The 23,050-nt window shown below is 48.3% G+C and overlaps 1 protein-coding gene across 2 annotated transcripts; it reads right to left on the bottom strand.

Annotated features, from left to right (window-relative positions):
- Nucleotides 1–1,294: 1,294 nt before the first annotated feature.
- Gtpbp1 (GTP binding protein 1) lies at nt 1,295–22,451 on the bottom strand. Of its 2 annotated transcripts, XM_051189370.1 has the most exons (12): nt 22,233–22,451; nt 19,226–19,337; nt 12,927–13,107; nt 12,083–12,431; nt 8,211–8,334; nt 7,303–7,417; nt 5,374–5,518; nt 5,096–5,278; nt 4,308–4,443; nt 3,657–3,835; nt 2,419–2,619; nt 1,295–1,654 (listed from the first exon to the last, which is right to left on the bottom strand). In XM_051189370.1, the coding sequence occupies exons 1-12, from the start codon at nt 22,422–22,424 to the stop codon at nt 1,562–1,564; spliced, it is 2,010 nt and encodes a 669-aa protein (XP_051045327.1). In that variant the 5' UTR covers nt 22,425–22,451; the 3' UTR covers nt 1,295–1,561. The 2 variants fall into 2 exon arrangements, with proteins under 2 accessions (XP_051045327.1, XP_051045328.1); XM_051189371.1 differs by lacking the exon at nt 19,226–19,337 and having other exon boundaries at nt 1,296–1,654; nt 22,233–22,377.
- Nucleotides 22,452–23,050: the final 599 nt, after the last annotated feature.

Below are 23,050 nucleotides of genomic sequence, written 5' to 3'. Positions count from 1 at the left end.
TCCCTTCAAGTACCACCAGGTTCACACCAGTGTCCCTGTGGCAGCACCTCCACCTGGAAGGTTGGGCAGGGAACATGACACTGTCAACGTAGAACAAACTTTTATTGTGAATGCTGGTCTGGTCAGTCCATGGCCACAGGGCAGGGGCAACTAGAAAACAGCTGGGAGGAAGGGCAGGGAGGTAAGAGCAGTCAGGAACAAAGGACAAAAGAGAGCTTGGGAGTCAAGTTGGGGCTGAAGAGGGACCCAGCCAGCTGGGTATGTCCTGGCTGAAAAGGAGCACCCCAGCCTGAGGTCAGGGTGCAGGGCTTGCCCACCCTACCCCAGCAGCAGTGCTTTTGATGGCCTAGAAGAATCTCCACTGCCACCTGCCCTACATACCCCAATCGGGTTATCTGGGCTCAGGCCTTTCACTGCCATGGCCGTAGCAACTATGTTGGGATGACATGGCTCAACTCAGAGGAGTACCTCCTCTCCCCCACCAAAAGGAGGTACTATAAAACCTGATTCCAGGAAAGCCCAGATCCAGTCTAGTACCCCATGCTCTGAAGCTCAGCCAGAGATCTAAGTGGAAACAGGAAGATCCTCCAGCAGTTACAGAAACCAGAGCGGCCAGGGCCAGCCAGGCAAGCCCAGGATTGTCTTCAATGGTAAGCCCACCCAGTTCTTTGGATTCACGGCAAGAGTCAGGGTGAACAGCCAGATAGTGAATGCACATGCCTTTAATCCCAGCACTTGGAAGGCAGAGGCAGATGGAGCTCAGAGTTCAAGGCCAGCCTGGTCTACAGAGTGAGTTCCAGGACAGCCAGGGCTACACAGAGAAGCCCTGTCTTGAAAAACAACAAAATAAGTCAGAGTGGGCAGTCCTATAATGCAGTCACCACGCCTTCCACACATCACAGGTGCCACTGAAGAGCTTTTAGCATTACCTACTTGGGAGATTAGGAAGGAAAGGAGAGACAGGGGAAGCCACCACTTTCCATTAAACGGCCCAAATCTTAGATTGGGGGATACCTGCTTTGGCAGAAGCTGCCAAGCCAAAAAGGAGCTTCCTGCTAAGAGGGGCAACTGACCAGGGAAGATAGGTGCCTTGGGCTCCTGAGGTTCCCTAAAGGCTCTGAGGATCTCACTGAGGCAGATGCAGATGGATGGAAGGACAGGGGGCATCTCTTGAAAGCTAGTGGCCAGCCAGGACTGAAACGGAGACTGACAGGGTCAGCTGCACTCCTGCACACATCCCCTCAAACACACACACACACACACACACACACACACACACACACACACACACACACACACACTAAAAAGAATAGAAATTAAGGGCCCAGATGTACGAAAGGTGTGTGAGTAAGGGGTGACAGGTGGGAGATGGTCAGTCCTCGGACATCTAGTCCTTTCTCACATTTTATAAATTACAATCCCCCTCTGGAAAATGGGGGTATGGCAACAAAGATGCTCTGGCTGTGGGCTGGAGTGGGCAGGTGGCGGTCAAAGATGCTCTGCCCAGCTGGTGAGCAGTAGCCAGAGGATCCCATGGGTGGTCAAGTGGACCAGGGGATATTCAGCAGCCGCTGGCAGGAGTCACACAGGCCCCCTGGGACTTCACCTTGTGGCGCTGGCCCCCTCGTCGCCGGCCCCCACTGCTGGGCTTGGGCTAAAAGAAAGAAAGCAGGCACTTGAGAAATGGAGGTCCTCTAAAGCAGGGCCAGGCAGTGGTCAGGAGTTTACAAGGGGAAATGGAGTCTTCCTGGTACTTGTGGGTGTGTGTGGCAATGGCGGTGTAGCTGGTCAGAGAAGCACAAAGGAAACAGTAGTCACTGCTAACTGGGAGAGGGGTTCAGGAAACACAGAACGGGGCAGGAGGCGGAAGAGAGTGAACACCAGAACTGTGCAATAATAGCAACAGATATAGGAGCCTACTCTGACAAGACCAGAGAGAAAACACAAGACAGGCATTAGGGAGAGAGGCACTAGGCCTCCATGAGCTGGACAGGCAGGTGAGCCAATAGTCTGGCGCAAAGGTGGCACAACGACCTGGCAAAGGCCACCTCCCTCATGTGGCAGAAGGAGCTCTAAGGCAGTGTCTCAGGTGCTGGATCTCAGCCACACACAGCACTAGAACCCAAATAGATTCTTATTATGAATAGGAAGCCTTATGGGTATGGTGGCTCATACCTGTGATCTCAACACCAGAAAAGCTGAGGAAGACTGCCTTAAGTTCAAGGCTGGTCTAACCTACATAGTAAAGTTCAGGCCAGTCTGTCCTACAGAGTGAGATCTTGCCTTAAAAAGTAAAATAAAATAAAATAAAAAAATAAAAACAACAAAAAGGGGAACCTTGACATTTTTCTGTTCTTTATTGATTATCAGTCTTGTCCCTCCCAGCACCATGCTGGGGGCCATAGAGACCCTGCTTACCTGTGGCTGGAGACCACTGGATGTAGCAGCCTGTATAGTCGCTAGAGAGGAAGCTTCATCTCCAGTTGGGGGCCCCACTGCTGCTGGAACCCCAGATGGACCTCCTTCTTCTCGTTTGCTCTGGGGACCCTTTTTTGTGGACTGCATTTTGACCTGCTGGGGCTTGGAGTTCATGGGGGAGTTGTTGGTTGTCTGGAGGAGCTGTGGAAGCCAAGTGGGTAGCATGATGTCAGAGTTGCCTGCCCAGTTCTGAGCAAAGAGGATGACAAGGCCACCTCAGGGGCAGAACAAAGAGGCCTTCCCATCCCCATTCTGAAGCAAGAACCACCATAGACTGGTACTGATGCCTCATGCCCTGCCCCTCCCTGCCTAGAAAGACTCCAGCCCTTTCTGGGCCAGCTGATAGTCCTGCGGAGAACTCTCTAAACTTCCGCCACCCTACTCCTGAAAGAGGATCTGGGCTACTCAGAGTCTACTGTGGATCATGCTTTCACTTCAGGCCCCCCCCAAAGATGCAAAATAAATGCCTGTCAGAAGTCATAAAAGCAACCACCTAGGAGTAACTGACTCAGAATCTCCCCTGTGGCCTAAGTTCAATCTCAAACACAGCAGGAAAGAAGACTGACTGGGTCCCATAGGACATTGCAGTGGGTGCTGTAGCCTCTACCAAATTGTCAAGAGGAAGCCTGAGGAAAGCTTCTAAGGAAGAAAAGCCATCTCAGACAAGGAAACCATGTCTTCTTCTATATGGGCAAGGCTCAAATCCTCCACCAAATGTCCTACACAAGACCATGGGTGAGGCAGGCAAAAAGTGGGCTCCAGGAAAAACAACCCAAGCACCATGGCACCTTCCAACCATGCCCCCCTGATACCCAGTACTTATTCCAAATGAACTGACCATGCTGTGGGAAGCCCTCAGGCATAGTCCCAAGCAAGACTCAGGGCCCAGAGGTGGCTTCCCAGACACTCTGTCCTCCTATGCAGCATCACTGTATGCCAATGCCACTTACTCTCCTTCAAGACAGCCTCCAAAGTCCATGACAAGAAGCCTAGGGACAATTCCTGGGAAGCAAAGACATTACGGAAGCCGTCCCCTAGTATTGGCTCAGTTCTGCCAGGGCAGGGACCATGCCTCTAGCCCAGAATGAAGAAGACTCCTGGGTTCTCAAAAGGAGATTGTGGTGCTCATGGTTACTATACTGAAGCTTCCTTGGGCAGGTAAGATTCCCCAGTCATACCTTGGTGATGGTGCCAACAGCCTTAGTGCGACCTTCCCGGAACACCAGCCGCTGGTCTATGTGCAGGTACTCAGGGGTCTTGATAAAGCGGAAGTGGACAGTGGCCTTGTCTCCTGTGCGCAGACAGTCTTTATCCATGCTCAAGATAGTAGCTGTCTGCCGGATGCTCCCACAGTGTACTGCCAAGAGAACCAGAGTCAGGACGTATGACCTATCCTGTTGGCCTCAGGCTAGAGCTGTGTCTCTAGGCCAGGGCAAGAACTCTGAGAGTCAGATACAGCAGGGCAGCCTACTTTTAGATCTGATCCTGACTCCTCCCATCTCTCCCCTACCCAGAACTATGTGGCAGAACCTGAGTGCCTTTGTGGGTACATATGCCTTCCCATAGGACTGTTCCTAGCACCTTGATGATACCACCAGGCACAAAGCTATGCTCTACAATCTTGGCTGAATAAATATTGGCAGGTGGTCCCTGAGGATAGGTCTGGGTCTCAGAGTACCTGCAGGAATTGAACTAAAGGAATGGCTTGGCTCAACAGGATAGACACCTGCCTTGCCTGAAGCTGGAAGCCTTGGGCTTAGATGGCTTGAACTCCTTTGGGAGGGCACCAGTACAGAACCTCTAGGGTTGGCAGGACCTTGGACACCTACCCATGGCTTGATAGCGTGGACTAATTGTGGTGGGATGGTGGAGGACAAGAATCTCAGCCTCAAATTCCCAGGAGGCTTGGGGATTCAGGCGTGGGGAAACCATCACCATGCCTTTCCGGATGGATGAGCGCTTTATCTGAAGGAAAAAAGAGAACACAGAGCTCAAGGACCATGGTGTCCTTCAGAATTACCCAGCCCAGTCCTAGAGATCAAGATGTCTCTCTAGGAATAGGAAGCATTCCAACAGCCCTACCTCTCACTTTCATCTAACGCAGACAGTACAAGGCAGCCTCGGTGCTATGAAGCAAGCTAAACACTGACTGCTACTAGGAGGCAAGAATGACTGCACAGACAGGCAAGCCTTCAAGTGGAAGAAATCAGAGCAGACCTGACCACCAAAGACAAACCATATCCCCCTTTTCCTGGTCATTTTGGCTTACAGGAAGGTAGGTGATCCCAGAGCTAGCACTCACACCTAACCCCAGGAGATGGAAGATTGAGTGGCAAGAGTATGTGGCACAGATCCCATTCATCCTAAGCTTAAGATGGTGACACTGTGCACAGGAGGGATACTCCCCTCTGACTGCACTGTGAACAAGTGACAACTGCTCAGGCTGCAGAAGCTGAGGAGCAGAGCGAGCTTAAGAGACAAACAGTCCCAGGGATGAGTCTCCTCCTCTGTGAGGTCAGTAACCCTCAACTTGCAATGTAGTCACAAGAACTGAAGACAGTAAAGTGCTTGGCCCAGGCTTAGAATTCAAGGAGTTTCTGGAATCATCTTCACTCACCTTCTTCAGTGCAAAGGAGGCTGTCTGGCCACCCCGCACCTCCTTGACAGGCATGCGCTTCCGATGGATTGACTTGACAGCAATGGACAGGAAGTTACCCAAGGGGTCTGGGCCCAGGAGCAGTGTGTCATTCAGCTTGATCAGGCCCCTCAGCGTGGTCCCAGACACCACTGTCCCCACACCCTGCCAAGGAGAAGCCCACAGACTCATTCACTGAGGACAGAGCAGGAAGTGCCCACCAACCATCCACCCCGTGAAGTCCCACTCAAGGCACTCACAGGGACAGAGTAGGTGTCATCTATCTGGAACTCAGCAGGTTCCTCCTCCTTGTAGCTGGTGCGGGGGGACAGGAGGTTGAGAAACATCTTGAGCAGATCAAGGTTCTCGCCTGTGACATTAGAGATCTGGAATATTGGGCACATCCTAAATGGAGGAGAAGAATATAAGGAAGAGGCGCCTGGGCAGCCAAGGCCTCCCATCAGTCACCTAGTTCCTTTGGCTCTACTCTTCACTGCCTTATTTGTCATGAACCAGACATTGCATAGTTTCCTGAGTACCTTCACAGGCTAGGGAGTCAAAGGAGCTGGAGTGGGGCTGGCCCCTGAAATATAGCCCCCAATGGACAGCTAGTGGTACTGAAGACGGCACCAGGCTAGAGAAACAGGCCAGGGCTGGAGAGATGCTCTTCCAGAAGTCCTGAATTCAATTCCCAGCAAAACTACACGGTGGCTCACAACCATCCATAATGAGATCTGGTACCCTCTTTTGGCCTGCAGGGATACGTGAAGGCAGAATGTTGTATACATAATAAAAATAAATAATTAAAAAAAAGAGAGAGAGAGAGAGAAACAGGCCAAATGCCAGGCTTCTCTAAAGCACAGACCATGTCAGGGGACATGGTGGCTGTCAACTAAGCCCCAGCTACAGACAAAGGAAAGGAACAGTTATCAAAAGATGACCTTGGACCAATGAGCTTAAGAGCCTTGGACTGTGCTAGTCAACATCTAGAATCTAGATGTGTGGACATTTGCAGGAAGAGACTGATAGAAGGAATGTCCAATAAACATGTATGCAATGAAAAGACTCACTGAATAAATATCAAACTGACCTGTAATTACAGGGCTTTTGAGAGACAATATAAAAAGTCAGTGGGTCATAAAGACAGTGTTCCACCAACCACAAAAAAGACTGGTGTCTTCTATGCTCAAGACTTCCATTCCAGCACTCAAGTGCCCTCTGGGGGAGTGTGAGGGTTCACCTTGGTTGCCAGCTTGATTGGATCTAGAACCAAGTAAAAAACAAGATTCTGGGTGGGGCTAAGGCTATTTCTGGGAAAGAGCAATTGAATAAGGAAGTCCTTCCTCAATGTGGGCAGGGTTCTGTGTAGAATGCTGGGAGGCCCCTCATAATGTTTGGTGATGGCAGCTTTTCTAGGAATGGTCAGTTCAGAGCACTGGCCCCAGATACTGAGTTTGAGGCCAGGCTGGTCTACAAAGTTAGTTCCAGGGCAGCCAGGGCTATGTATAGAGACCTTGTCTCAAAAAACAAACAAAAAATAAAAATAAACAGAGGTCCAAGGGAGAACAGGGGCAGCAATGCCCTTGCCTGCTCCTTGCTGGCCAATGCGCCTACTGATATTACCACTGTCGTTGCCTTCCTTTACTGACATCACAGTCAAGTTTCTTTGGCCTCGCAACATGGACTAAAGACCAGCAGCTCTGCAGGTATCCTTGAGGACTTCAGCTCCAGAATGAACTAATGAGGCATCCAACCTTGTGGATGAAGCAACTATGGAGCTCATCAAGTAGTCATTGTTGAACTATCCAGCCTGTGTTGTGTGTAAGTCAATCTAATATATCACCTGTATGATATATATTCATTCCATCGATTCTATGGTTCTAGAAAAGACTGGCTAGTCTAGGAAGTTAATAACATCCCCATTTCCCAGGTAAGGATGTGATTTCCCAACTGGGATTCCAATCTCAGAGATCAGTAATTCATAATGTGAGGTGCCCCACTCAGGCTTTAAACAACACTGCTGGCTTAGGAGACTTGTGCAAATGTGAACATTCTATTTCCTCCAATCATGTCCATGAGACCTCATGCTGGACTGGCTGGTTCTGGCCTATGGCTCACTGTGGCCCTGTTGGGAAGGGTGCCTGCCTAGAAACATGTGCTTCCATGCCCTTTAGCCTTGCCCCCATTACCTCTCAGAGCTGAAGTTGGAGGCTGTGACAATCACATCATCTTTGCTCTGCACCAAGACAGGGATCTTCCGGCAGCCTGGTGACTTCAGCAGGCGCTGTAGCAGCTTCAGGGTTTCTTAAAGGGTGAAATGGAACAGAATTAGGGGACATAGGCTTCTCTCTGGCCAGACTTCCAGGGTAAGATGGGTGCACTCAATACTGATACAAGCAGGAGACAGACAGACAGATGGACCAGGGTTAAATGCCACAATGCCTGGAGGAGCAAAAAGGAAAATCAAAGCTGGGTGGGTACATGCTGCCAGTGTACAGAGAACACAGATGGGCCTCTTTTCTAAGGCCATGAGTCTGGACATACAAGGCAAGTGCCTTGGGTTCCCAAGGATGAAGTTCTTCCTATAATGCTCTGCTTTCTGGGTCTCATCTCAGGAATATCTTGGGCATTTACAAATCTGCAGGGACCCTTCTTATGAGACCTTCTAATGGGACAGTTCTCTGTTCAAATTGCAACATCACAGAAAAGGTGCAGAGCCTAGACCCCAGGCCTGTGTGGAAGCTTTGGTGGCTCAGGCCACAAGACCCTCTGCCCAAACTCCTCCATACACATCTGTTTCAATGGTACAGCTGGACACCTGCTGTTGGGGACAATGGGAGAAATGGCAGACTAGGGATTTCATAGATCCTATAATTGGAACCAGGAGGGACAAAGAACAGAAGGAAGATCTAGACTTTGCTTAAATCAAGAGCTAAATAGGAGCAGAAGAAGTAAAGGACTCAGCTAATGGAAACTGAGGCCAAGGTCTAGCACAGACAAGGATGCAGGAGGTGCTGGGCTGAGGCTCTGGAGAAGACCACTCTGAACTGAAGCACTGAAAAACCCAGGGGCTACCACAGCTGGAGGCTTCACTTACCTTGAAGGATGTTAGCAGGACACATGTCAATCTTGGTGACAACCACAAACACAGGTACACTAAGTGCCAATGCCAAGCCTAAATGCTCCTTGGTCATCCCCACGATGCCAGCATTGCTGCCCACCTGCCCCAACAGAAAGGAACTGTCAGGACAAGGAAAGCAGAGACTCCAGCCTGCTCATGAAACTTGGGCTGGATGAAATTCATTGCCTCGAGCTCTGGTGATGGGGACTTAACACCTGAAAAGCAGACCCTGGTGACAAAGCCTGCAACCCCAGCCACTCTGAAGCCTGAGACTGAGGCCTGCCTGGACTACAGAGAACTTTTAGGGCCATCCTGGGAAACTCGGTGACACATGTAAGGAAAATAAAGTAAAAGAAGGGCTGGGGATTAACTTAGAGGTAGACTCTGCCTAGCACCACTAGACCCAAGATTCAGTTCTCAGTAATGCAAAAAAAAACTCAAATCAAATCAACAATAAAAAACCAGAGGAGTCTTGTAAATAATAAGGGCAATTCAAAGAGGCTGGGACGCACAATCATCTGTATTTCCCAAAGTGTGTTCAATTTAACATCCCTAGTTTTCAGTTAACACACTTTTAACACAGGGCTAAAGGGGCTGGACAGATGGCTCAGAGGTTAAGAGCACTGGCTGCTCTTCCAGAGGACCCAGGTTCAGTTCCCAGTAACTACATGGTGGCTCACAACTATCCAAAACTCCAGTTCCAAGGGATCTTATGTCTCCTTTTGGTCTGCTACAACTACCTGCATGCAGGCAAAATGCTCATAAGCAGAAAATTAAAAATAAATACACCTTAAAATTAAAGTATCTCTGGCAGGAATACAAGATACTGGCTGCCTCTGGAAACAGAGGAAGAAGGGAAAATTTTTACTACCTTTTCTGTTGCTTTAAAAAAAAAAAAAAAAAAAACATATTCATGCTGGGCCTGGTGGTGCAGGTCTTTAATCCCAGCACTTAGGAGGCAGAGGCAGAAGGAGCTCTGTGAGCCTAGGCCAGCCTGATCTACAGAGTGAGTTCCAGGGCAGTCAGGGCTGTTACACAGAGAAAGTCTGTCTCGGGGAAAACAAGACAAAAAAAGAAAAGAAAAAGAAGAGTGCTAGTATGTAACTCAGGTTGGCCTCAAAGTCATGATCCTCTCCCCTCTACCTCCCAAGAGTTGGGATTCTAGGAAGGAGCCACCACCACACTCAAGCTATTTTTCTGCTGTCTACACAAGTTTAATAAATGGATGATGGCCTAAGTCAACAGGAAAATTGTGTTTGGAGTGAAGATTATCCATCATTGTCCTTACTCATTGCAGCTCAGTTAGAAAATGCTTTTTAATTGTATGAAGAACTTGAATCTCTAAGTAAAGACACAAGGAGGACATGCACTGGGCTATGGTGAAAAAGTATATCTCACCAGGAGATGCTAACTAGCTGATATGGTTCAAACACACTGTACACAGGCACGAAATATCCTAGACCTCATAAGAGGCACAATTACTATACATGCTAATTAATTGTAACAAGATACTGGCTGCCTCTGGAAACAGGAAGAAGGGGAAATTTTTACTACCTTTTCTGTTGCTTTAAAAAAAAAAACAAAAACATATTCATGCTGGGCCTGGTGGTGCAGGTCTTTAATCCCAGCACTTAGGAGGCAGAGGCAGAAGGAGCTCTGTGAGCTCTAGGCCAGCCTGATCTACAGAGTGAATTCCAAGGCAGTCAGGGCTGTTACACAGTTCCTACAAATAGGAAAAAAGAAAAGAAAAATGTTTAGGCTAAGTTGGGTTCCAAACCTTTCTTAATAGAAAAAAAATACATGCAGCATAGGAATTTTTTTTTTTTAATTACTATTATTAGGGGCTGGAGAAATGGTTTAGCAGTAAGAGCACTGAACCAGGGGACCTAGGTTCAAATCCCAGCATATACAAGGCAGTTCACAACTCTCTGTAATTCTAGACTCTGAGGAACCCGACACCCTCTATTGTGGAATATTTATTTAACTACACAAAGATGTGCTACATTTATTTATGCTGCATTTGTTTAATTATGTAAATATATGTTGCTGTTTCACCTTGCCTGTCTAAGGCACCTGATTGGTTTAATGAAAAGCTGAAAGGCTGGGTGGTGGTGGAGCATGCCTTTAATCCCAGCACTTAGGAGGCAGAGGCAGGCAGATCTCTGAGTTTGAGGCCAGCCTGGTATACACAGTGTGTTCCAGGACAGCCAAGGCTACACAGAGAAACCCCCGTCTTGGGAGGGAGGGGACTGAGCGGCCAATAGTTAAGCAGTAGAGGGAAAGGTGAAGCTGGTGGGCAGAGATAATAAATAGGAGTAATTTAGAGGAGGAGGAAGAACGAGAGAGAAAGGGGATAGGGCCAGCCAGACACGAAGTAGGACATACAGAAGGAAAGAAAGTTGAAAATTCCCAAGGCAAAATGTACATGAAGAGAAACAGGTTAAGTGGGACAAGCATAAGATAATGCCGAACATTCATAACTAATAAGTCTCTGCGCCATTATTTGGGAACTGGTTGGCTGTCTGAGAAAGCCTGCTACAACTCTATTCTGACTTCTTTGAGTACTGGGCACACATGTGGTGCACAGGCATACATACAAAACACACAAACACATAAAATTAAACAAAAATTAAATTTTAAAAATTATTAGTGTGCATGTACATGCATGTAATGGTCAGGAAGGATAACTAGATGGGAGTCAGTTTCCTCCTACCTTTATGTGGGTGCTGGGGATCAAACTCAGGTCACAAGGCTTGCTGGGCGAGCACCTTTACCCCCTGGAACTATCTTCTTCACCCTACAAACCCTTCTTACTGGCCACAGGCCCAATGGTCCCTATGGACTTCCACAGACATGCCTTCTAGTGTGCAGCTTTCCACAGTCAAGAGCCGGTAACAACCTTCTGCAAGGTTCAGTAGGTGAGGGCAACTGCTGCCCAAGGAGCAGGCAGAGGGGATGGGCGTCCCCACAGCACATGCTGCTCCTCTTCCTCCAGTTTGAGGGTTGGTCTGAGAACCTGTTTGTGGGGCAACTTGAGCGCATTTTGTAGGAACAGATGCCTGTGTTTCCCATACTTATTAGCACAGGCAGCTGAAGAACCAGGAGGGTGGCGGGGCTTTGGAAGGACTTGAAAACTCACTCCCTGTGTGCATGTGTGCACTCTCTTCCTCCCTCCCTCTCTCTTCAAAGCTATGGATAAAGTACAGGAAGCTCAGCAGAACACACATGCACACACGTGAGCAAAGCTGAGCCCTTTGCCCCTCTCCTTTTCAAAGATACTACATGAGAAGTTGCTCCAACACACTCTCTGGGAGTCCTAGGACCAGGAGGGTCTGCTTCCCACTGTGTGAGCCACTTATGGGGCCAGGCCCATATTAGCTTCCCAAAAGGGCTGTACAATGGCTGCTGCATCCCCCTCCCAGGCACTGAAGACACCGCCAGAGGCCTTACTGACTGTTGCCCTTGGTTCCGGATGTGGGCTGTTCTTCTCTCTTCTTCCCCAGGTTGATCTTGAGGGTACCACCTGGGGTGGCTTTCTCAAAGTACCTTAAGGCACTAGAGAAAACATTCCTGATGGCACTAAGTAAGAAGAAAGCCCCTATGCTTTTCCAAAAATGAAATCTGCAAGTGATACCTTGCTTTATACCAGGAGGTCCCCTCCCTGATCTAAATGCAGGAGAAAAGTCAAGGTTCATCTGTGGAAAAGACCACAGAGCCAGAGGGTTGAGCTTCACGAGATCCTAAACCTGATATCCTTACCCCAACCAGCAGGCCCCAGTCTCAGAGTGATCCTGAACCTCTCTGCAGAGCATCCCCAGGTACCCTCCTGAGGGGAAGGTCACACTTACCATGAGCATGCAGAAGTCAGGCAAATGGCCAGTCATGCCAAAAACAGTGGTCTTAAGGTACTTCTCATGGCCAGCCAGGTCGATGAAGGTAATCACCTTAGTGGACTTCTCACAAATCTTTGTCCATTCAAGGCTGCCACCGTGGCTATCGGGCTTGTTCACTACATTGCCTTCACTGTCAAAGCCCAGAATGTCATTGCCCACGCTGCTAGTTCGACCAGATTCAATCTCATGTTTGTGGCGGAAGAGTTTTTGGCGGGCAAAGCCACGGCCATTGTCCAGCTCCCCGTGTGTTAGAACTCCTAGGAGTGTGCTTTTGCCAGCATCCACGTTGCCCACCACTGCCACCCTGCATGGATATGAACCCAGTGTGAGAGCTAGTTCCTAAAGAGACTACTCAGCCAGAGACTGGGTCCCCTGAGGGTTCGCTCCAGCACCCTTGCTCAGGACATCCCTATTCCTGATGAATACAGAGGGGGTGTTCCTGGAGCTGTACCCAAGAAGCACAAAGTTAGTCAGGAGTCCCGGCTCCTTCAACACCAACAACCCTAATCCCACTACCAGAAAGACCCCCAAAATTATAAAAGGCACAAAATATCTGCCTAGTCCCGATTTCTAGCCTTCCAAGCTAATGCAGAATGCATGGCTAGGCCTCCTACATGTCAGAGATGGAATACTGAGGGACAGAACTCAGAAACAAAGAGCAGCACTGCCAACACCAGTCCATATGCTCTCCCATCTTGGGAAGACTGACTCACCAGTATCACAGCCTTTACCACATTCTTTGTGAAGCCCCCAAAAGTCATGCAGCAGGGCCCCTGCAAGTGTTCTGTGGCCTCCTCACCTGACCTCCAGGAAGTCATTGTCTCCAACTCGTTTCCTGACTAAGTAATCCCGCACGCGGCCACCAGCTTCTTGACGCTCACGCAAAAGGATGACATCAGCCTCTATCTGTTCAGCCATGCTCTTCACTGTGGCATAGGACGCCTCCATGTCAGCTTCACTCAGCCCGTACTCAGTCCCATCTGGTGACAAGAGCCCAATAAGCTAGTCAGTCAAATCTATATAAACAGATTTCCTTCTGGTACCGAAGAAAAAGTGACAACTTAGGCACACACAGAGTTAATGTATGACAGTGCCACAGCTTTCCCTCTTAGCAGGGCACTGGGTAATCCATTCACGAGTCACAGAGATTCTCTTTGAATTTATGCCAAGCTTCATACTGGGTGCTGGGAATATAAGTGCCCTCGGTGAGCTCACAGTCCCAAGGGAGAGATATAAGAAGTTAATGTCAATATGATTTGAGAACTACCCTGTAGAGCTGAAGAAAGAGAATACAAAGCACAGCTTAGGGATGTGGAGGGCAGCTTTGCAGGTGCTGACCCCAAACTGGATCTTCAGAGGTGAGAAGCAAAGCCAGAAGCATGGCAGACAATGACCAGGCAAGGACAAGAAGATGCCTGTGTGTAGGGACCTTGATGGTGTCAGGAAACAGAGCAAAATGGTAGCTGGTTTAACACCAGACAATAGCAAATGCTTTATGTCAAGGCTGGGGGTCAGGCAGGACAATAGCATGGTCAGAACAAGGTAGGCTGGAAGACTTTCTAGGCAATAAGCAAGAGGCCAGAGCAGGAGCACAGCAAAGAAGTAATTCCATTGCCCTAGGTTAAGCAAAGAAGACAGGAAGAGGGAAATGAAGGGAAAGATTGTCCAGGATTCCTTAAAGACAGTTTTTAACTATGATGGCTCAGGTATGATAACCAGCCAATACCTGGAAAAAGAATTTAAGCCTAGGAATATGGAGGCGGACAGGAAAAGTCTGAACAACTAAGCTTCGGAGAGTCTAAGAACAGTTACGCACCAGGTGCTTCTGTGAAGTATGGGGTTCAGTGCCCACAACTCCCTCAGACCCTTTCTCAATCCCCCCTACACACACCTTATAGCAAGTTACCTACCCTCTTCTTTTTCACCACCCAGAAACCTTGCCAGGTCAAGCTTGTTTCTCCACCTCCTCTTCCTCAAGTTCCCTAGAGCAAGCTCGCCAACTCCAAAAAGGGAAAACCACCCCCTCTCTCACTGTCTCTGCTCACCTGAGCTATCAACCATCGCCTCAATTCTTCTGAATACCAAGGAGCTGAGATTAGCCAATCTTGTTGACATTCATCCTCAGTGCTCTGAACTGACCACTCCTAGAGGAGCTGCCATCACCAGTGACTCCCATCATTTACCCGTTACAACCCTGCCTGCCCAGCTAGAGTTGTCCCCTGCTCTCATCCCTTGAATGCCAGCCTCTGCCAGTCCACCCATCAAAGGCTCCCTTCTTCCTCCAAACTTTCCCCCTAGCTATCCTTCTATTGCCTCAAGTGTCACTGTCAAGACTTCAAAGACATTTTTATCTAACACTGGCCACCTCAGCAAGCTCCACATGCAATTCAGTGGCCTAGATGAAAACTCATACAAGTCTAATATTCAGACTCACCCACTCACCCTGTAAATAGTAGCACACAAGTCATTAGCATCAATAAATCACTGGACACTCCCTGTAACTCTGTGAAGCAGGCAGTGCTCTTGCCTTTTAACAGGGGAGTAAACAACCTTACAATTCCAGCACTCTATAGGAGGCAGGAAGATCATAAGCACGAGGCTCCTCAAACAAAGATAAAAGAGGGAGGTGGGAGGGAAGAAGAACAAGGTAAACAGAAACCAGATACTACTGCAGAGGGGCCATAGTGTAAACTGGAGATGCTTTTCCTTCCCTACTGTCCCTCTGCCGGGTTGTTCCTTCTTGTGCTGTCCCAGGTCTGATAAAGACAACACTTTGCTTCTAGTCACCTAAGCATAACCCTCTCATCAGCCCAGTCCTGCTGATTTCAGTACTCTATACTGTCTGGTTTGGACCCATATTCTATTGAATAACTGGTCTCAGTGAATCTAGTCTGTGTGTCTTGTCCCTGCACCACCCCCACAGTCCATTTAGCATATTCCCCACACATTTAAGCTTTCAAAAAGGCCATAGTTCAGCCTTGCCACTTTCACATCAAAATCTCTGAATGTCTTTCCAGAATCAACAGTATTTCTTTTCTTTCTGTTCCAATACTTTAAAGTCACTGCTCCCCACCCCCATCATTCTATACTCCTCACTCAGGTGCACTGTCAGCTCTGTCCCAGTGCAAGTGACCCAGGAGCCCCACCCTCTGGGTTCCCATAGGCTTAGCTCGCCCCTCATTTCTCACCCCAGACAGCCAATCAGCATGTCCCCTCTTGGCAAGAGGCCCCACAAGTACCTACCTTCCTTACAGCATCTGCCATGCCCCGCCCTTGTGCACATGCTCCCCTGACTACAGAACATCCTGAGGATGGAGATCATATCTTAACTATTCTGTGGTTAATAGCTTTCCTACCTCGAGTCCTCAAATGGAAAATGTAAAACAACTGACCCAAAGGAGAGCTGGGGAAGGCTGCCATCCTCACCACACTATCTACCTGCCTTGCTGGCTTGCAGTAGGGGCCAGCACCAATGTCACCTTGACTATCAGAACTCTCCAGTGGTCACATTACCCTTGTCTAGCATGCACCACTTTCATCATATTAGGAGTAGACTAAAGCCAAAGAGAAAAGCCAGAGTCCAGTTACTAAAGACCACAGCAGCCCTCACTGATATCCTGCCAGCTCGCTTACCTTTCTCACAAGGGCTCCTCTACTCAAGGTGCTGGACAGCTTCCCAGGCTTTGGGGACACAAATCTCAGGACCCTGCCTGACTGTGCAGACAGAACACTTGTGATCTCACATTCTCCTCTCCTTACTGCATGCACATCTCCAATGCCTCAATGCCTCTCTGTGCATGTGGTCTCCTCTGCCTACTTCCACCACTCACAGAAGAACAACTCCTCTGTGCCGCTGTTCCTGACTCCTACAAACACAAACATTTTTTAGCCCCACTAGGGTTGATTAGGTTGATCTGATTGGCTAGGCAGGTCTTCCCTCCCTCTCTCAAGTCTTTCCAGAAGTTGTGCTCAGCTGAGACGATGTCCTTCCTTGACTGAGAACCATTCTTCAGTGATGGGTATATGAAGTGACCGTGTTCCCCTGTTGGAACCTCTAAACGAGTGCTCAAGTCACAGCTTAGTAGTTAAGAAACATTGGAGGTTCTTTTTGCAAAGCAATTCCATAACAAAACTATAACCTAGGATACTGAAAAATGGCTACTACTAACGCTAACATTTCTATGCCAAGTGCACTCACTCCTTGAGGGCTTGTGTAACTTCACTTAGACACTTAGTACTCATATTTTCTTACTATTCATTTACGTGAATTCTTTAAGATTAAGATTTCATTTATTTATGTTTTTTTCAAGACAGGGTTTCTCTGTGTAGTCCTGGCTGTCCTGAAACTTGCTCTGTAGAGCAGGCTGGCCTCCAACTCAGAGATCCATTTGCCTCTGTTGGATAAAGGGTGTGTGCCACCACTGCCCAGCTGAAAGATTTTATTTCTAATTATAGAAATAAATATATGGGGAGGGGGAATGTGCACCTGAGTGTAGTTATCCAATGAGGCCAGACTAGGGTGTCAGATCCTCAGAAGTTAGAGTTACAGGTGGCTGTGGCCTCCTAACGTGCATGAGAACAAAACCCAGTTCCTCTGGAGAGCAGTACAAACTCTCCAGCCCAATATTATCTGCATTTTAAGACAAGGAAACAAATCACCAAGTAAACCCAGACCTTCCAGGCTCCAGAGCCCAAATTACTAGACAGTCACTGACTTGCATCCTAAAATATCAACCTCAAATGAAGAACACACCGGTACAGAACAGAGTCCCCTTGGATTGCGTATCAGGTTTTTTTTTATTCTCGTAATGTTTCTCTTCTGCCTGGGCACTGGTGGCAGATGCCTTTAATTCCAGCTCTTGGAAGACAGGCAGGTTCCAAGATAGCTAAAGCTGTTACACAGAGAACCCCTGTCTCAAAAAACAAAACAAGAACCATTTCTCTGAGGAAGGTCTCCTTGTCTCCATGCTACAGTGGAAGGCCCTGGTGGAGGGAAGAAACACCAAGACACAGCAGAACCTAGAGATAAAGAGGACCTCTGGGGGCCTTGCCACTGATTCAGTGCTGTCTGATGTGCAACTTGTTTAACCAGTTCAGATTTCCCTCAACCTCCAAAGAATCCAGCAGACGGAGTCACCAAGATGATATGTGGCTAATGGTGGGGTGTGTAGGAGACGGCAAATGAGTTACATCTTACCTTCCAAAGGAGAGTTAATTAGTTCTGAGTTGCTGGGCTATGGTAAAATTAAGACTGCATTAAAGGAGGAGAGAAAAGGAGAGTCTGAGTCTTTGGGGAAGGCCAAGACAGGAGTATCAAAAATTCCAGGCCAGCCTGGCTTACAAAGCAAGACTGTACAGAAAGAAAGAAAGTTAGTTAGTTTGGGTCTTTAAAGACTAGTCCTACCCTTGTCAAAACTGACCTTTATGTGACTTCCTACAAAGTAGGAAGTGACCTATGACTGCTTTGTCCTCTGAAGGCAGGACAGAGACAGAGAGGTACTTGATGAGTCTGCACAAGGAGTCAATGATTTATCACCAAGCAGAACAGCCTTTTCTGAACCTGCTGCCTAGTAGCACTTGGCAATGCTGATTGACTCCCTCCCTTCCCTGACAGGTGACCTAAGTCTGCCTATCTCTCTGCCCAGGTCTTCTTTTTAGGAGATAGGTGCCATAGCAGAGGAGTGGCAGGAGTGGGAAGGGCAGGGGAGATAGGGCAGCCGTGTTTCAATGGTTGTCATGGTGGGATTTAGAGTTGGCTCTAGTTGTCATCTTGAGGCATTTTTAAACATTGTTTTATTTGTGTACATGCCATCTTTCCTTCTTGGGGGCGAGGACCAACTTTATTCTGTTTGCTTGGCTTTCCATTGCTGGTGATAGAGCACAGGGCCTTGTACATATTAAGTGAGTCTTCCACTGCTAAGCTACAGGTCCAGCCCAGGGAACCAAATTTTAAGTATCTACAAGAACTTTGAAAAGTATCAAGATTTAGAGGAGCCTTAACATATGCGTCAAATAGTCTAAGAACAATTTTTCCCCCAGTACTGAAAATTCAGCCAGGCCTTGCATAAGTCAGGTAATGAAGCATTGTTTCTGAGCTACAACCCCAGCCTTCTTTATATTTCTTTTGAGACAGTGTGTTAGAATGGTTTGGAATTGGCCATCCTCCTGCCTCAGCCTCCTAAGTGCTAGTATCACAGACAAGCATTCCCAAGCCTGGTAGAAGGCCTGTGAGAGCTCCTTAACTCAGGCTGCCAAAGAACTATTATGTGCCCTTCTATGAATCTACTAAGAAAAGAAAACTGCCCCTAATGATATACACAAGCCCAGCCTGGCCTTCTTGCAAGTGATCCTCAATAATTCATTTTCATTTCTAAAAAGATAATGTTGTAATGAAGATGAAGGTAGTAAGTAAGTTATGGCACGAAGGGTGTAAACAAGGAGTGACTGGAGGGTGGAGTGGGTGGACAAAACCAATTCCATGATCTCCTCTGGGACTCTGACATGGGGTCTGCCTCTCTAAAACTATAGGCTCCATTATGATGAGTAAGTAGGTTGGAGGATAATAACCTCCAAGCCTGTTGAGATCCAGTGGGGGCAGGAGGGATCTCTGTTATCACAGTTATCCAGACTGTGTGGTCCATGTGGTCTGGGCCAAAGTACCTTGATAGAAGAAGGGAGGAACTGTGGGTGTCTTTTCCTTGATGGCTTTAAGAAGAACCACAGAGAGTCTCAGCTAAGTAGGAAAGAGAAAGCAATAGGATCCATAAAAAACAATGCCTGGAGAGAAGACCTAGAGTTACTCAACACAGGGTTAATTCTAGACCCAGCTAGGACTTGCTTGGTTATGCTTACTTTAAATAAGAGGTTGCCTTGCCTAAAGCTTTGATTCCCTATATGTAACTGAGGAGTCCAAAGCTGTAGGACCCCTTGGACACGAAAATTTGACCCCAAACTTGTCCTGACTACTAATGTAGGAGCTGGCATTCAATCGCAGTTCTGTAGGTACTACAGTGAACACATGAGTCAAAAAGGTGGGAGAGGGAAGGGAATGTGCTCTAAATAATGGTTTAAAATAAAGGAAAGGAAAGCTATGCTCACCTGATCCCTGCCCAATGACATATATGGTCTCTCCGCATCCCTCGTCCATCCTCTCCCACATCTGCCGAAGTAGGCTGTCATACTGCTCTGATGTAGGGCTCACTAGAACCAGCTAGAAGAAAAACCAACAGCCTTAGGACCACACTCACTGGGAGTTCCAAAGCCAAAGCTGGTCAACAGCCTGACCAAAGACCCTGAGAAAACCCCAGAGCACTCTAATGGAACACAGCTGTGCAGCTCCTGCACAGGGTTTCTGCCTCTCCTGAAACAGCCTTATTAGACCCAGATGATACACTAAAATGAGTTATGTCTGCACCACAACCCACAGGAGGAGCAGTGTGCACAGCCTGCTACCAGCTGCTTTACAAGAGGGTTAGGTCCCAAACAAGGGGAAGGCAATCTGATACTGCGGGGAAACTGCTGAGCAGTGCTTTGCAGCTCCTCAACATCTTCTGCCTACAGTATGCATCAGGGAGTTCAAGGACAGACTGCTCAGTTACAGCGATGCCCTCCACCCACAGGCTAGAGCTCCCACAATAACACAATAATTCTGTTCCACCTTGTCTAAGCTATCTTGATTACTACAGTGAAAACTGCCTGTGAAAGGCCATCTTTGTCAACAAAAATGCTACAGCTACAAAGGTTAGTATTATTAGTAAATCCTGTCAATAACAAAGTATCAACCACTTATTTGGAGCAGTCATTGCCATCAGGCATGCCAGGTTTCATTCTCTAGCCACTCTCCTATGTGACCTTGGACAAAGAACTTAACCTCTCTGAACTTCAATTTTCTATTCTACAGAATAACATAATGCATTTGGCCAGGCTCATGTCTGTGATACCAGCACTGGGGTAGCTGAGGCAAGGAAATTACTATGAGTTTGAAGCCAGCCTGGGTTATAGAATAAGAGCCTGTCTCAAAACAAAACAAAATAAAACAAAAACAAAAGCATCTAGACCAGGCTCAACTAACACTCAATACAAAGTTATCTTCACCCAATCATGAATCTAGCCATTAGTTGTTTTTCTTGCTGGAAGCTGGAAGAGCCTTAGCTCCTCACATTTTTTTAGCAATAGTGAGGTATAAACTTTTTCCAAGGCTCAAATCTATCAGTCCACCCCTTCTCCTCCATATGGTCAGCTTCTCTCTCTCTCTCTCTCTGTCTCTCTCTCTCTAAGTCCTGAGGATTTTTCCAGCTCTGAGATGAAGTAACAGTTCCTTACTCACGGCAATTAAATAAAATAGTCAAAAAGGTACCACCCTCTCACAATTCTGTCCCAATTTCCCACTGTGTTTTCAGGTTTCCTCAGCTCCCTGACCATGTTCTGACATCCGGCCAGTCCACTTCTAACATGCCCATTTATTTAACTCATCAGAACTTATAACTGTAGCCCAGATGCTGCCAGGGTTATACAGTCTCCTACATTTTGGATGCAGGACTCCTTGAGCTTGGCCACCTCATTATGGTATTAGAGGAACTAGACAGGACCACCATGACAAAAAGAAGCTAGCTGGCTTCCAAATGCCCACCAGAGACTTGAAGGAGAAAGAACAATTGGGGAATCATTTATTTAGGTTGCACAGAAAGGCTCTTTCCAGTTTAGAGCCAAGTTTTATGTAGTTGTGCCACCATGAAATGTCACACACATTTTCAAAGCTCCATAAAATCTCCCATCCAAGTAGTAATCAGAACATATCCTGCTTAGCTTTGAAGATAGAACGAGATCAGGCTCGTTCAGCATAGTATGGCCACAGACATCAAAGCACCATAAAATCTCTATTGTAATTATCCAACAAAGGGCAGGGGGCGGGGTTATCTTTCATCAGCTGCTTTTTAATCCTCATAGGCAATTATCTATCTAGTCAAAATTCTTACTGAGTCTAAGATATGGGTCTGGTACTATAATGGGTATATTAACATACACTTCTAATTTTTGCAACACATTAGTAGTTTCTTGATGGAATAGCTGGAGAACTGAGAGGTTAAGAAGCTTTCCCAAGGTCACAGTACCTCTTTAATGACAGGAGTTGGAAGGGAAGCCCAATCCTTCCTGTCTCTCCAAGTGGGCATTAGTTTCTTTAGTGACATTAAACAGTTTCTAAACACGTTACATCTTATACTTACATTTTTATTTTTCACAATGCTATGGTGAGATCTTAATTTCTACCTTCCTTCCCAACAACTAGACACTATTTAAAACTCCTTCCTTATTCCATTCGTACAAGAGATGACTCCACTCCTGGGTGGTCATGCCCATTGTCCGTCTTTCTGTTTTTAAAATTTTATTACATGGGGTGGGGAGTATGCCACAGCGTTCGTGTGGACTTCAAAAGACAACCTGTGGGAGTCAGTTCTCTAAGTAGGTAGGTCTAGGGGATCGAACTGAGGTTGTCAAACTTAGGAGGCAAGCACCTTTACCAGCTGGGCCATCTCGTCAGCCCCATCTTTTCATTTTGTTTGGGTGAACATGGAAAGTGGACACTCCTCGGACATCTTCTCGCCGACTGAGCAACTAGTTTCTGTCTCCTTTCCAGGGACCAGGAAAAGAAGCGGTTACCACCCTACATCCCCCTCAGAATAGCTACCTGTCTTCGCGAGCATCCCGCCCCCTGCCCAAGGCACCTTGACCCTCGGTCATTCCGGACGTTTCAAGAAGAGGAAGACCCTGTGTCTCGGGGACCCTTCCTGGAGAAGACAGGCTGACCCACACAGGGACAGGGATACAGGGCGCGCGGCCGGTGTTGGGAGCCCCGTTCCACGTGGCAGAGCCAAGGGGCAGCAGCGATCCAGGTGGGAGCGGAGAGCGTGGGAGGCCGAGTGGACGATGCCGGATGCGTTGAGTGGGCCCGGGCCCCGCACGTCCCGGAGCGCGGCAGGTGGGTGGGCTGCGTCCTTCCCGCGTCCCAGAGAGGCGCGCCACTGGACGGCCAGCTGCCCGCCGTCGCCTCGGAGACCGTCCGGCCCGCTTGGGTGCCCCTGGCCCCGCAGCCGCCTCCCGGGCCTACCTTGCTGGTGAGGTCCAGCTCCGGCTCACCGTTGAGCGCCTCGCCGTCCTCACTGCAGTCCGAGTCGAAGCCGCCGTGGAGTCGTGCCGCAGCCGCCGCGGCTCGGGCCGCCTCCGGAGAGCTGGGCTCGGGAGCGAACATCGAGGCCGGTACCGGCGAGTCCACCGGGGAGCGACTCCGCTCCGCCGCCATCTTTAAGAACTTAGGCTAATTCTCAGCCGGCCGCCCGCCCTCTCTGGCTCATTTAACTAATTTATGCTTGGCCCGCCCCTCTCATTAGACTAATTTATGCGCAGCTTCTCCTGCCTGGAGAGGCTGACACCTATCCCTAGTGGAGACACAAGCACCCTGTCTCTCAGCCACCAATCGCTGCAGCCCTCTCAAGTATCTTAATGAATAATTAATGAGCCCAAATCCCAACAACAAATGTCGGAGAGGTCGGGAGCCGTGTTCCCACCTCGGGAGGGGCCAACACGGGGTGCACGCTACCTGCTTAGAGCAGTCTCGCCAACGGGAGCGAAGCAGAGGTTTGACTGACTTGATAGCGATCCAATGAAAAGAGACATCCGCGCTTATTTTTTTTTCCTGTACTGCCCCCTCACTTTCCAGAGACGGAGCCAGTTTCCAAATCGCAGTGCAAAACTGTCCCGCCTGGAGCCTCAGGATGATGGACAGGAGCGGGACCCAATCTTGTCCTCCCTAGGTCCCGCGCATCTGGCCACTACTCACCCAGATAGTAAACAGTAAAATAAGTCTGGCACTCTAAATGACTGAAGGCAGTTGCTGGAATACAATGTCCGGCGTGCTGGCAGGCGTAA

The sequence above is a fragment of the Phodopus roborovskii genome, unplaced genomic scaffold, assembly GCF_943737965.1.
Source record: "Phodopus roborovskii unplaced genomic scaffold, PHOROB, whole genome shotgun sequence".
Taxonomy (NCBI): Eukaryota; Metazoa; Chordata; class Mammalia; order Rodentia; family Cricetidae; genus Phodopus; species Phodopus roborovskii.
The sequence above is the reverse complement of the archived record's forward strand: the minus strand, read 5'-3'. Positions and strand labels throughout refer to the sequence as shown.